Source organism: Ranitomeya imitator, chromosome 1 (assembly GCF_032444005.1).
Source record: "Ranitomeya imitator isolate aRanImi1 chromosome 1, aRanImi1.pri, whole genome shotgun sequence".
NCBI classification, from domain to species: Eukaryota; Metazoa; Chordata; class Amphibia; order Anura; family Dendrobatidae; genus Ranitomeya; species Ranitomeya imitator.
The window spans coordinates 1,040,131,709-1,040,146,853 of record NC_091282.1 but is presented as its reverse complement, the minus strand read 5'-3'; the positions used below and the strand labels follow the sequence as shown (position 1 = coordinate 1,040,146,853).

The 15,145-nt window shown below is 43.4% G+C and overlaps 2 protein-coding genes across 2 annotated transcripts in view; both read left to right on the top strand.

Moving 5' to 3' along the window:
* Positions 1 to 1,153: 1,153 nt before the first annotated feature.
* GATB (glutamyl-tRNA amidotransferase subunit B) overlaps positions 1,154 to 15,145 on the top strand; it is a 257,231-nt gene continuing 243,239 nt past the window's right edge. Inside the window, exon 1 of the mRNA XM_069744064.1 lies at positions 1,154 to 1,344. Within this exon, the coding sequence (XP_069600165.1) occupies positions 1,187 to 1,344 (158 nt within the window). The 5' untranslated portion in view covers positions 1,154 to 1,186. The remainder of the gene's footprint in view (positions 1,345 to 15,145) is intronic.
* Positions 8,287 to 13,497, top strand: LOC138657547 (uncharacterized). Its single transcript, XM_069745315.1, has 3 exons — positions 8,287 to 9,047; positions 9,187 to 10,898; positions 11,541 to 13,497. Exons 1-2 carry the CDS (start codon positions 8,287 to 8,289, stop codon positions 10,115 to 10,117), a joined length of 1,692 nt encoding a protein of 563 aa, XP_069601416.1. The 3' UTR covers positions 10,118 to 10,898; positions 11,541 to 13,497.

The following is a 15,145-nucleotide window of genomic DNA, read 5'->3' as shown; positions in this document are numbered from 1 at the left end:
AAATGAGAAATCGCTGGTCAAATTTTAACCCTTATAACTTCCTTGCAAAAAAAATGTTTCCAAAATTGTGCTGATGTAAAGTAGACATGTGGGAAATGTTATTTATTAACTATTTTGTGTCACATAACTCTCTCGTTTAACAGAATAAAAATTCAAAATTTGAAAATTGCGAAATTTTCAAAACTCTTGCCACATTTACATTTTTTTCACAAATAAATGCAAAAATTATCGACCTAAATTTACCACTAACATGAAGCCCAATATGTCACGAAAAAACAATCTCAGAACCGCTAGGATCTGTTGAAGCGTTCCTGAGTTATTACCTCATAAAGGGACACTGGTCAGGATTGGAAAAAACGGCCAGGTCATTAAAGGGACACTGTCACCTGAATTTGGAGGGAACAATCTTCAGCCATGGAGGCGGGGTTTTTGTGTGCTTGATTCACCCTTGCCTTACCCGCTGGCTGCAATATTGGATTGAAGTTGATTCTCTGTCCTCCGTAGTACATGCCTGCACAAGGCAAGATTACACAGCGCAGGTGTGAACTACGGAGGACAGAGAATGAACTTCAATCCAATATTGCAGCCAGCATGCAGCCAGCGGGTAAGGCAAGGGTGAATCAAAAACCCCAAAACCCCGCCTCCATGGCTGAAGATTGTTCCCTCCAAATTCAGGTGACAGTGTCCCTTTAAGGTCAAAATAGGCTGGGTCATGAAGGGGTTAATATCCCACCAATTTGAGGTGACAGGTGCCCTTTAAGCTTCAGGCATAAAGCCTGGCTCTTTGGCTGGAACGTAAGGGGTTAACATTCTTCTGACCCCTCACACATTACAGATGCTACCGTGACACCAGCCGTCTTCTAGGCAGCACAGAGCCGGGCAGCCCGCACTTGCTGCTGGGGGTACAGCACTCACCCCTTTGCCAGCCCGCTCCTGCCAGTGCCGCCATAAATTATGAGGCAGAAGCCTCCAGTATTCCACTTTCCTTTCCGCAGTTTCCCGCCCTCATACAGCCCACGTGACCTAGCGCCGCGCGCACCTACACCTGGCACACAAGTCACAGCAGGGTTTGAAGCAGCCGCGCAGATGGATGAATTGGTCACGTGGTACATTGGTGTAACATAGTCAGCTGACTGTGACATCATCAAAGGGCTCTTGGCTAGGACGAAGCTGCTGGCGCGTAGTAATGGCGGCGCCCTTGCTGCTGCGTGACAGTAGACGTAGTTGCTTCTTTCTTCTGGTGCGGGCCGGGCAGCCGCCTGGTCAGTGTGGTAAACGTCAGCTCCATGTCAGGAGACCAGCGAGGAGTGCCAGCACCAGCTGCAAGCATGCCAGAGACGCGGGGTACAGTCTAGCACAATACTGCAGATGCTGTGCAATGGTGACAAATAAACGTTACACGTGTATAAGGGCAGGAAACGAGGTCAGCTAGCTGGGCGGCACTGCCACGCTCTCTGTTATCAGCCAGACACTAGTGACGGCCCTGGCAATGTTTCCATGAGCACTGCTTGTCCCATTCCTCCCCCTGCCGGGGTAGGTCTATGGAGATGGGTGGTAACAAGGGGTTAATGACAGTAAACTATATGCAGTGGCGTTGTGATCATGGAAGGCTGTGCAGGTGTCTGGCCTGGGGTTAGGGTACATGTAAGGTCGGCATCGGGGGTCCCACAGCCTCCAGAACATCCTCTTATCCCCTTTTCCCAGCCGTCAGCAATTTGTTTTTTTACTTTTGTTTTTTTCCTCCTCTGCCAAGAGAAATGACTTTTTTATTTTTTTCCTGCCAAAATAGACATATGGGGGATTGTTTTATTTTGTGTGATGAGTTGCTTTACCTGACACCATTCATTTTACTATATAGAGTATCAAAAAATGCAGAAAAAAATAAATGTGGTGATATGGTGAAAAAAAACTCTCTCTCTCTCTCTCTATCTCTCTATCTCTCTATCTATCTATCTATCTATCTATCTATCTATCTATCTATATTTGTCTGAGGGTTTTTCTGTCTGTCCTGGAAATCCTGGCTCTCTGATTGGTCGAGGCCGCCAGGCCTCGACCAATCAGAGACCGGCATAGCATCGACGTAGAAATCCCGTGTCTCTGATTAGTCGAGGCCGCCAGGCCTCGACCAATCAGCAACGGGCACAGCGACGATGATGTCATAAAGGACGTAGACATCTCACGTTTCTGATTCAGCGACGGGCACAGTATCGACGTAGATGTCATAATGGTTGCCATTATATATATGATTGTGGCCCGATTCTAACGCATCGGGTTTTCTAGAATATGCATGTCCCCGTAGTATATGGACAATGATGATTCCAGAATTCGCGGCAGACTGTGCCCGTCGCTGATTGGTCGAGGCAACCTTTATGACATAATCGTCGCCATGGCAACCATTATGACATCTACGTCGATACTGAGCCCGTCGCTGAATCAGAGACGCGGGATATCTACGTCCTTTATGACATCATCGTCGCTGTGCCCGTTGCTGATTGGTCGAGGCCTGGCGGCCTCGACCAATCAGAGACGCGGGATTTCTACGTCGATGCTGTGTCGGTCTCTGATTGGTCGAGGCCTAGCGGCCTCGACCAATCAGAGACGCGGAATTTCCAGGACAGACAGACAGACAGACAGAAAAACCCTTAGGCAATTATATATATATAGATATATATACAGTACAAACCAAAAGTTTGGACACACCTCATTTAAAGATTTTTCTGTATTTTCATAACTATGAAAATTGTACACTCACTCACACTTACAAGCATCAAAACTATGAATTAACACATGTGTAATTACAGTGGGGCAAAAAAGTATTTAGTCAGTCAGCAATAGTGCAAGTTCCACCACTTAAAAAGATGAGAGGCGTCTGTAATTTACATCATAGGTAGACCTCAACTATGGGAGACAAACTGAGAAAAAAAAATCCAGAAAATCACATTGTCTGTTTTTTTAACATTTTATTTGCATATTATGGTGGAAAATAAGTATTTGGTCAGAAACCAAATTTCATCTCAATACTTTGTAATATATCCTTTGTTGGCAATGACAGAGGTCAAACGTTTTCTGTAAGTCTTCACAAGGTTGCCACACACTGTTGTTGGTATGTTGGCCTATTCCTCCATGCAGATCTCCTCTAGAGCAGTGATGTTTTTGGCTTTTCGCTTGGCAACACGGACTTTCAACTCCCTCCAAAGGGTTGAGATCTGGAGACTGGCTAGGCCACTCCAGGACCTTGAAATGCTTCTTACGAAGCCACTCATTCGTTGCCCTGGCGGTGTGCTTTGGATCATTGTCATGTTGAAAGACCCAGCCACGTTTCATCTTCAATGCCCTTGCTGATGGAAGGAGGTTTGCACTCAAAATCTCACGATACATGGCCCCATTCATTCTTTCATGTACCCGGATCAGTCGTCCTGGCCCTTTTGCAGAGAAACAGCCCCAAAGCATGATGTTCCCACCAACATGCGTTACAGTAGGTATGGTGTTTGATGGATGCAACTCAGTATTCTTTTTCCTCCAAACATGACAAGTTGTGTTTCTACCAAACAGTTCCAGTTTGGTTTCATCAGACCATAGGACATTCTCCCAAAACTCCTCTGGATCATCCAAATGCTCTCTAGCAAACTTCAGACGGGCCCGGACATGTACTGGCTTAAGCAGTGGGACACGTCTGGCACTGCAGGATCTGAGTCCATGGTGGCGTAATGTGTTACTTATGGTAGGCCTTGTTACATTGGTCCCAGCTCTCTGCAGTTCATTCACTAGGTTCTGGGATTTTTGCTCACCGTTTTTGTGATCATTCTGACCCCACGGGGTGGGATTTTGCATGGAGCCCCAGATCGAGGGAGATTATCAGTGGTCTTGTATGTCTTCCATTTTCTAATTATTGCTCCCACTGTTGATTTCTTCACTCCAAGCTGGTTGGCTATTGCAGATTCAGTCTTCCCAGCCTGGTGCAGGGCTACAATTTTGTTTCTGGTGTCCTTTGACAGCTCTTTGGTCTTCACCATAGTGGAGTTTGGAGTCAGACTGTTTGAGGGTGTGCACAGGTGTCTTTTTATACTGATAACAAGTTTAAACAGGTGCCATTACTACAGGTAATGAGTGGAGGAAAGAGGAGACTCTTAAAGAAGAAGTTACAGGTCTGTGAGAGCCAGAAATCTTGATTGTTTGTTTCTGACCAAATACTTATTTTCCACCATAATATGCAAATAAATTGTTAAAAAAACAGACAATGTGATTTTCTGGATTTTTTTTTTTTCTCAGTTTGTCTCCCATAGTTGAGGTCTACCTATGATGTAAATTACAGACGCCTCTCATCTTTGTAAGTGGTGGAACTTGCACTATTGCTGACTGACTAAATACTTTTTTGCCCCACTGTATATACTTAACAAAAAAGTGTGAAACAACTGAAAATATGTCTTATATTCTAGGTTCTTCAAAGTAGCCACCTTTTGCTTTGATGACTGCTTTGCACAGTCTTGGCATTCTCTTGATGAGCTTCAAGAAGTAGTCACCGGGAATGGTCTTCCAACAATCTTGAAGGAGTTCCCAGCGATGCTTAGCACTTGTTGGCCCTTTTGCCTTCACTCTGCGGTCCAGGTCACTCCAAACCATCTCGATTGGGCTCAGGTCTGGTGACTGTGGAGGCCAGATCATCTGGCGTAGCGCCCCATCACTCTCCTTCTTGGTCAAATAGCCCTTCTACAGCCTGGAGGTGTGTTTGGGGTCATTGTCCTGTTGAAAAATAAATGATGGTCCAACTAAACTGGGTGGAATAGCATGCCGCTGCAAGATGCTGTGGTAGCCATGCTGGTTCAATATGCCTTCAATTTTGAATAAATCCCCAACAGTGTCACCAGCAAAGCATCCCCACACCATCACACCTCCTCCATGCTTCACGGTGGGAATCAGGCATGTAGAGTCCATCCGTTCACCTTTTCTGCGTCGCACAAAGACACGGTGGTTGGAACCAAAGATCTCAAATTTGGACTCCTCAGACCAAAGCACAGATTTCCACTGGTCTAATGTCCATTCCTTGTGTTCTTTATCCCAAACATGTCTCTTCTGCTTGTTGCCTGTCCTTAGCAGTGGTTTCCTAGCAGCTATTTTACCATGAAGGTCTGCTGCACAAAGTCTCCTCTTAGCAGCTGTTGTACAGATGTCTGCTGCTAGAACTCTGTGTGGCATTGACCTGGTCTCTAATCTGAGCTGCTGTTAACCTGCGATTTCTGAGGCTGGTGACTTGGATAAACTTATCCTCAGAAGCAGAGGTGACTCTTGGTCTTCCTTTCCAGGGGCGGTCCTCATGTGAGCCAGTTTCTTTGTATTGCTTGATGGTTTTTGCAACTGCACTTGGGGACATTTTCAAAGTTTTCCCAATTTTTCGGACTGACTGATCTTGATTTCTTAAAGTAATGATAGTTTTATATACTTAGCTGCTTTTTTCTTTCCATTATGCAAATTCTAACAATCTATTCAGTAGGACTATCAGCTGTGTATCCACCAGACTAATGCACAACACAACTGATGGTCCCAACCCCATTTATAAGGCAAGAAATCCTGCTTATTAAACCTGACAGGGCACACCCGTGAAATGAAAACCATTCCCGGTGACTACGTCTTCCCGCGCTTGAGAAAGGTTCCTGTTGGGACCGGAACGTCGCTTTCTGGGCTGATTAACTAGCTCTTTTTCACTACAAACGGTGTGCTGCCTCCAATTTTTCTTTTTTTTTTAGAATTGATGTTTGGTATTTGCCTGGGGGGGCATTGCACCCAGACTCTTTCTTTGTGCTGCTCTAATTCTCTTTACATATATATATATATAAATATATACTAGCTGAAGAGCCCGGCGTTGCCTGGGCATAGTAAATATCTGTGGTTAGTTATAGCACCTCACTTCCCTTATTTTCCCATCACGCCTCTCATTTTCCCCATCACTCCTCTCATTTTCCCCCTCCTCTCATTCCCTCCTAACACTTGTCATTTCGACCTCACATCTGTCATTTTCCCTCACTCCTCTCATTTTGCACTCACACCTTTTCATTTTCACATCACACCCCTCATTTTCACCTCACACCTCTCATTTTCCCCTCAGTATATACATGTTTGTCATCTCCCTTATATATAATATACACCTGTATGTCATTTCTTGTATATAGTATATATCTGTGTGTCATCTCTTCCTGTATCTGTATTAGACCTCGTTCACACGTTATTTGCTCAGTATTTTTACCTCAGTATTTGTAAGCTAAATTGGCAGCCTGATAAATCCCCAGCCAACAGGAAGCCCTCCCCCCTGGCAGTATATAATAGCTCACACATACACATGATAGACAGGTCATTTGACTGACAGTTGCCGTATTTCCTATATGGTACAGTTGTTGCTCTTGTAGTTTGTCTGCTTATTAATCTGATTTTTATTTTTGAAGGATAATACCAGACTTGTGTGTGTTTTAGGGCGAGTTTCATGTGTCAAGTTGTGTGTGTTGAGTTGCGTGTGGCTACATACATGTAGCGACTTTTGTGAGATGAGTTTTGTGTGGCGACATGCGTCTAGCAACTTTTGTGTGTCGAGTTGCATGTGACAGGTTAGTGTAGCAAGTTGTGTGCAGCAAGTTTTGCGCATGGCGAGTTTTTTGTGTGGTGCGTTTTGAGTATGTACAAGTTTTGTGTGAGGCAACTTTTGCTTATGTTGCAACTTTTGTGCATGTCAAAAACACACTTGATGAGCGGGCACCATCTGTATATATAGTACACTTTTATGGGATCACCACCTGCATACTTCATATAGCATAAACCCAACCAGAAAAAGTGTATGAAGACACAAAAGAGAATAGTAAAACCAAAAACACTCAGTTTGAAAAAATGTTGCAGTAATCCGCAAGTGCTAGTAAAAGATGTAAAAAACAGGGTATTTGGTTGATACGTTTTTTGCAAAAAATGTATACTAAGCTGCTCTACCAATCTTCACGGTATACCCTTATCAGAGCAGTCCTAACTAATGTATGCAATCCCTATCTGATGTATTTAAAAACCTGATCATCTGTATATAACCTGTGTGAACAGGGTTCAGAGAGGAAAAATCCATGTGTGCATACAGGGTAGAACAGCTTTTGTGCAGATAGCCCAAGAGGAGTGGTGGAACTCCCCAGTCCTGTATGCACACATGGATTTTTCCTCTCTGAACCCTGTTCACACAGGTTATATACAGATGATCAGGTTTTTAAATACATCAGATAGGGATTGCATACATTAGTTAGGACTGCTCTGATAAGGGTATACCGTGAAGATTGGTAGAGCAGCTTAGTATACATTTTTTGCAAAAAACGTATCAACCAAATACCCTGTTTTTTACATCTTTTACTAGCACTTGCGGATTACTGCAACATTTTTTCAAACTGAGTGTTTTTGGTTTTACTATTCTCTTTTGTGTCTTCAGGTTTCTTGGTGGTGTGTGAACATGATCATACAGACTTGTTCACTGTGCAAGTAGCCCATGTGTTCCTGTTTCCATAATTGTTCTCTTGTGTCTACAAGACTGGGGAGTTCCACCACTCCTCTTGGGCTATCTGCACAAAAGCTGTTCTACCCTGTATGCACACATGGATTTTTCCTCTCTGAACCTTTATCAGAAAAAAAATACAGGGTAAGAGATATAGGACTTTTACATCAGGGGCTAGGGATCCAGATGTCAAGTGTTTTTTGAGGGGGAGTTTGTTATTCTCTGTTTCTCCCTTTACCCTTTTTCTAGGGGGCATTATTATGTGTGACTTGACTTATTCATAGATTTTGGATTTGGTATGTGGGGGTGTATTATATCCTATCATACCCATACGTTGGGAATTTTGACTTTGTTACCAATGTACTGATGCATATGAGCTGTGCAATGTTGTTTCTTGTGTTACAGCATTTAACTGTTATTTGTATGGACCCGTTACCCCAGGTCACATTATGGGGTTTTTAAATGTTTTTATGTATGTTGTTTAATGTTCCCTTAATAAAAGCTGTATTTTGCTAATTATTTTTGTATTGTTGTGGTGATCCCAATTTTCATGCATACACTTTTTCTGGTTGGGTTTATGCTATATGAAGTATGCAGGTGGTGATCCCCTAAAAGTGTACTATATATACAGATGGTGCCCGCTCATCAAGTGTGTTTTTGATTGGTTTTGTATAACCGGTTTCTTTTGCTGGTTTTCTGGAGTGGAGGCACATCTAGGTGTACATTATAGTGTCATTATGGATTTAAATGCCAGGGAAGCAGCATGGCGTAGTCAAGAGATGGATATTTTTGGCCAGACTAATACGGTGTCAGGGACAAGTGGCTCAGGTGATGATGGTTTTGAAGCTTTGACCTCTGAAATTGTCAATTTGCACCGTAATTTGACCAAGACTTGGTGGAATGTTAAGACATTAGAAGAGTATAAGAAACAGAACCTTATTCCTAGAGGTTTGCAGGTACAAATATTCCCAGCATGGGAGGTAGACCCGGATTTTAAAGATACCTGGGAAAAGGGACTACATAAATGTTCATTCATATTGATTGACCTTTTGATTAATCATGATCAACAATTAGTGACTATTCTGAAGGACGAAATTAGGAGCAAGGAGACGAAACTGGACTCATTTGACAAAGAGGGTAAAGTTAAACCATTCAAAGAACATCTGAAATTAGTGATACATAATTTGAAAAGGACATTATTAGGGGTAAGAAGGACAAATTCCATAGGGATAAAGTTGATTTTGCAGAGGGTAAGGCCTTTAGATGGTCACATCAAGGAAATAGAAGGATGGGCAAAAGAAGGCAGCAAAACCAGGAGACTGATGGCGGAAATGGGCCCCAGGAGGCTATGTCAAGCGATTTTTTTTTATCCACCGATACCAGCGATTGCGAAAGCGGCACAGACGGGGGAGAAGGAAGTACGGCGGGCCGAAGGAAAAGGAACGGCCGACACAGGAATTGGTCACCAAGCTTCAAGCGGGTCACCCGATACAACAACCGCAAACGCTAGGAGGACGTGCTATAACAGAATGTATTACGGGTGAGCTGAGTATAATTAATCTGTCCACCTATAATCTTTCAAGTATTGAAAAGAATTTGTTGTCCCGTGGCCTCTCTTTTTCTCCGATGAGTACCCTTGATAAGTTCGAACTTACGAAAGAACTATACCTGTTTTGCAGACAACTTACTTTCAGGTTGCTATACCAAAATCCTACAGTATTGGATGGTGTGACAGAGACTGATAGGCTACTACTGCGAGACCTGACGGAACTACTGGAAGAAAATGAGAACTACCAAGGTAAGCGTAGATTTAGCGGCAGACTACCATCGCAAGCTACTCCATCGTTCATCCTTTTCCCTGCTATACAGATCTTCTATGAAAAAATGAGTAGGGACATCCAAAATTTGAAACCTGATAGGATTGGCCAGGGTAATTTATCTTGGCAGGAACAGCGGGCCCTGAAGGAGCTGAAATCCAATGAGTCCTTTGAGATCAGGGAGGCGGATAAGGGGGGCAACATAGTGCTGTGGCCCAAGGAAATGTATTGCATTGAAGCTAAAAAACAATTGGGTAATCCACGGCACTATGTTGTCCTACCCTCGGACCCCACCCAGGTTTTTAAGTCGAGTCTTGATAGACTTTTGAAGAATGCCCATGCCCAGAACATCATTAACAAGAGAGAACTGGACTTTCTAACGGTCAAGCACCCGGTGGTTCCTACATTTTATATGCTACCTAAGGTGTATAAGTCTGTTACGGAACCACCGGGAAGGCCTATAGTCTCGGGGATAGGTGGGCTCTATGAAAAGCCTTGTATTTTTCTCGACTTTTATTTGCAGCCCATCGTATTGCAATTGGACTCATATATACGAGATTCTTCGTTCCTGATTCAACAGTTGGATCCCCTGGTACTACCGGATGATGTCATACTTGCCACAATGGACGTAGAAGGATTATATACCAACATTGAGCATGATCTAGGTATTTCCGCTATAGGTTACTTTTTGGATAAATTTACAACAGGTAGTCGAGGACATGACTCGTTCATCCTGGATCTTCTCAGAGTGGTCCTTGAAAAGAGTTACTTCACTTTTGATAGTGTTCTATAAGCAGGTTACCGGAACCGCTATGGGGGCTAGATGTGCGCCCCCATACGCGAATCTTTTTATGGGTTGGTGGGAGGAAACTCGGGTATCAAAGAATTGGGACTTTCAGCAATATGTACTGAAGTGGTACCGTTTCATAGACGATATTGTTGTTTTATGGACAGGTGGTACGGAGGAGACACTTGAACAGTTTGTCGAGGAACTGAATACGAACCAGTGCAATATTCGCTTGACATCCTGCCACTCCAGGAGTTCGGTGGACTTCCTAGATTTGAAAATTATGGTCAAGGGCAACCGAATTAATACCACCTTGTTCCGGAAGAAGACTGCCACAAACAATGTCTTACATTACTCCAGTTTCCATCCCAGCCACCTCCGTAATAGTATCCCAAAGGGACAGTTCCTCCGGGTTAGGAGGAACTATAGTACCACAGCAGATTTCCAGGAGGAATCAAGACAGCTTACTAATCGCTTCCATGAACGCGGATACCCACGCAGAGTTGTCTCAGGGCATTTGAACATTCGAGGCATAAATCAAGGGAAGAAGTCCTCCAAGTACAAGCAAGAGGCAATAAAGATCAACTAAGCCTTGTAACAAGATATAACAACCAGTGGACTGATATACGCCACTTGATGGATGTGAACTGGGAGATTTTGCTAAGTGATACAAGGTTGAGGGCATTCATCCCCAGCAGACCAAGGATTGTGGCCAGAAGAGCCAGAAACCTGAAAGATCATCTGTCCAGGAGCCATTTTAAGAGGCCTACATCTCGAACCCACACAGGTAATGTCATCTTTGGTTCTTACCCATGTGGGGGTTGTTCTATATGTCCACTTATGCTGGCAGATACGGGTATCACAGTCCCCTCTGTAACATTTCGGGTAAAATCAAGAGCTTACTTCAATTGTCGCACACAGAATTTAGTCTATGCCCTAATTTGTGGATGTCAAAAAGTGTATGTTGGACAAACTACCCAAGAGCTGCGCCGCAGGGTGCAGCAGCATATTTCAAATATATCCACAGCGAGAAAAGACAGAGACAAAGGCAAGCAGTTGACTACTTCCTAGATTATCATAATGGGAGTATCAAGTCCCTTCGGGTTATGGGACTAGAGAAGGTTATTCCGAGCATTAGGGGAGGGAGGCTAACAGATGAATTATTGAGAAGAGAATCCCGTTGGATTTACGAGCTTAAGAGCCTAGCACCAGGTGGCTTGAATGGTGAACTCCTTTATACAGGCTTTTACAAAAAACTTTAGGGTTTTTTACCTATGTGTTTATTGTGGCCTGGAAGGGTTAACACAAGGGCTGGGTTTATCTGTGGAAAATCTTGTATATGGATATACATTTTTCTTCTTATTTTTTCTCTTGATTATTTTCTTTTTATATTTTTTCCTTCATTTATATTTTTTTGGTTTTGTTTCAGATCAATTAGATATGGACTATTTAGCGCTTCATTTTTTGTCATCTCCGTCAAAGGATATCTGGAAAAGGATTTCGGAAGAACTAGCTGCGGTTGGAGGCATACAAGACGGATATTCAGATTCTATATAATATAATGTGGATTTCCCGTATGCGCGTTTTTTTGTTGGTTTATAACGCCTTTGGTGTTGATATGATAAGACTAGGTCCCTAGTGGGCATGTGTGTTTTTTTTGTTTTTTTCTTTTTTTGTACTTATACTGTGCTACTATTCCCTTATTTGTTGTTATAGATGCTCTATCCTCTAACTGTTTGTGCGGGTACGATATCTAGGTTTTATATTGGGTATGGGGGCCATAATTTTGGCATATTGAAATTAAATTATACTAACCCCAACGCGAAATTAGTTTACACTTACCGGCAAACCCGCACTTTCAGGATCCGTTTATTGCTCGTTTGGCATCATATTATGGCTATGCTTCCATTTGGTCTTTTGTTGTGCCGTCCCTCAAATCAAATATAATGTATGCGCATACATAGTACTTGTCCATATTGATTTCTTTTATCAATACGGTCATCTATAATGGATTGTGGTTCGCCACGTTAATTCCATGAACCATGGCTATACTTACTTATTGTTTTGAATATTTTCACTCTGTTCTGCCATACTAACAACGAACTTGTGCCCGTGCTTACCCATTACTATTGTTATTTAGGCGTTTTTTATCCTGTGCGCCACTATTCCCTCCACCGTGAGGTTGGTGAAACGTGCGTTCGCTCTAGTTCGTAGGGTTAATTGGTTTTGATCTTTAGACGCATTTATGTAGTATTTTCGGTACTAGTCAAGCCATCAAATACTTCGGTGTGCCTGCGTCTGCTTCAGTGAATGTGTATTTTTGAACCGATTGCTATGTACTTGATAGGCATAGTCTATGATTAAAGTTAATAAGTCTACACCATGGCTGGGACTGCTGTGAATGTCTAGTTGCTCATTTGTATCCTGCGTGGTATTGTGATTTCCCTTTTGATTAGAGGGTATTCACACTAAACCTTCTCTGGCGCGCCATGGATCGATATTGGTGCTGTTGCTAATGGGGCACGCGTCCACGAGGGGGTTTTACAGATCATATTCCCTCTGGTGGTTAAGCGTGCACAGGCGCAATACTTGGACGTGGTGAGCACAGTTGCGCAGGCGCATCTCTGACTGTGCATTTTGAATGGTCTGGGCTGTGCCTGTATTGGCGCACCTGTACGCCCCGCGCATGCGCTGTAATACTGGGCACGTCAGGGGTCGATATTCAAACTCTTGCTGTGCGCACGCGTCGGCTAGGGCTGCCTGTACATGGAACCTAGTCGCGCCTGCGCAGTGGACATTACTAGACGCCGAGATCAGCGCGCCGGGACGTACCATGCTGCTCACACCTGGTAGGTGTATTGATGTAATGTTAGAGCTATTTAAGGTAGGGAACATGTCAGTCTTTGTATATTTGACCTTGAGGAAGACGCTGGAGGCGTCGATACGCGTGGGTCTCTAACAACTGCACAGCCTGCTTCAGTGCCACTTTACCTATCCTGCTAGGATCCCTTTTACTGCCTTACCTATACAGGGAGGGTAAGAGATATAGGACTTTTACATCAGGGGCTAGGGATCCAGATGTCAAGTGTTTTTTGAGGGGGAGTTTGTTATTCTCTGTTTCTCCCCTTACCCTTTTTCTAGGGGGCATTATTATGTGTGACTTGACTTATTCATAGATTTTGGATTTGGTATGTGGGGGTGTATTATATCCTATCATACCCATACGTTGGGAATTTTGACTTTGTTACCAATGTACTGATGCATATGAGCTGTGCAATGTTGTTTCTTGTGTTACAGCATTTAACTGTTATTTGTATGGACCCGTTACCCCAGGTCACATTATGGGGTTTTTAAATGTTTTTATGTATGTTGTTTAATGTTCCCTTAATAAAAGCTGTATTTTGCTAATTATTTTTGTATTGTTGTGGTGATCCCAATTTTCATGCATACACTTTTTCTGGTTGGGTTTAACTTTTGTGCATGTGGCAATTTTTCCGCATGTGCAAGTTTTGCGTGTGGCAAGTTTTCCATGAGGTGAGTTTTGCACGTGTGGCGAGTTTTGCATGAGCCTAGTTTTGCATGTGGCGAGTTTTGCGCGTGGCGAGTTTTGAGCAGCGACTTTTGTGTTTTGACTTTTATGTGGCGAGGTTGGTGTATGTGTGGTGAAATGTGTGCTGAGGGTGGTATATGTGTTCAAGCACGTGGTAGTGTGGCGCATTTTGTGTGTGTGTTCATATCCCCGTGTGTGGTGAGTATCCCATGTCAGGGCCCCACCTTAGCAACTGTACGGTATATACTCTTTGGCGCCATCGCTCTCACTCTTTAAGTCCCCCTTGTTCACATCTGGCAGCTGTTAATTTGCCTCCAACACTTTTCCTTTCACTTTTTCCCCATTATGTAGATAGGGGCAAAATTGTTTGGTGAATTGGAACGCGCGGGGTTAAAATTTCGCCTTACAACATAGCCTATGACGCTCTCGGGTTCCAGACGTGTTAGGCTGTGTTCACACGTTCCGTTTTTTTCGCGTTTTTTTCGCGGTTTTTCCCGATAAAAACGCTATAAAACCGCAAAAAAACCGCATACAATAAGCATCCCATCATTTAGAATGAATTCCGCATGTTTTGTGCACATGATGCGTTTTTTTCCGCAAAAAAAATGCATCAGGCACAAAATCCGGACATGCTCTATCTTTTTGCGGTTTTTCTGCGGATTTCCCACTCCAAAATGCATTGGGAAGTGTCCGGAAAAAAACGCGGAAAAACGCGTCAAAACCGCGGAAAAAAACGCATGCGGTTTTCTTGCGGATTTCATGCAGAAAATGTCCGGTTTTTCACAGGAATTTTCTGCATGAATTCCTGAACGTGTGCACATAGCCTTACTGTGCAAAATTTTGTGGCTGTTGCTGCGACGGTGCAGATGCCAATCCCGGACATACATACACACACATACATACATACATACATACATACATACATACATACATACACGCATGCACACATACACACATTCAGCTTTATATAAAATATATATATATATATATATATTTATACTAGATGGTGGCCCGATTCTAACGCATCAGGTATTCTAGAATATGCATATCCACGTAGTATATTGCAAAGCCCACGTAGTATATTGGCCAGCCACGTAGTATATTGCCCAGAAACATAACATGGTATATTACCCAGCCACGTGGTATATTGCCCAGTCACGTGGTATATTGCCCAGTCACGTGGTATATTGCCCAGTCAAGTAGTATATTGCCCAGCCACGTATGTAACAGGTTAAAAAATAAAAAATAAACAAACTCCTCTTCCGAGGGCCCCTTGTAGTTCTGTCGCCTGTGTGCGGTGCAGGCGGCAGCTTCCGGTCCCAGGGTTGGTATGAGTGCAGGACCTGTGATGATGTCGCGGTCACATGACCGTGACGTCATGGAAGGTCCTTCTCGCATAGCATCCTTAGCACCGGAACCTGCCGCTTGCACTACCGAGGACAGGGCGACACGTCGGAGGGTGAGAATAAGCTTTTTTTTTTATA

Excerpts from the sequence above, each read along its gene's own strand:
- LOC138657547 (XM_069745315.1), top strand. The coding sequence starts at position 8,287 with ATGGATATTTTTGGCCAGACTAATACGGTGTCAGGGACAAGTGGCTCA. Across the intron at positions 9,048-9,186 it reads TATAACAGAATGTATTACGG|ACAACTTACTTTCAGGTTGC; the intron begins GTGAGCTGAGTA and ends CCTGTTTTGCAG.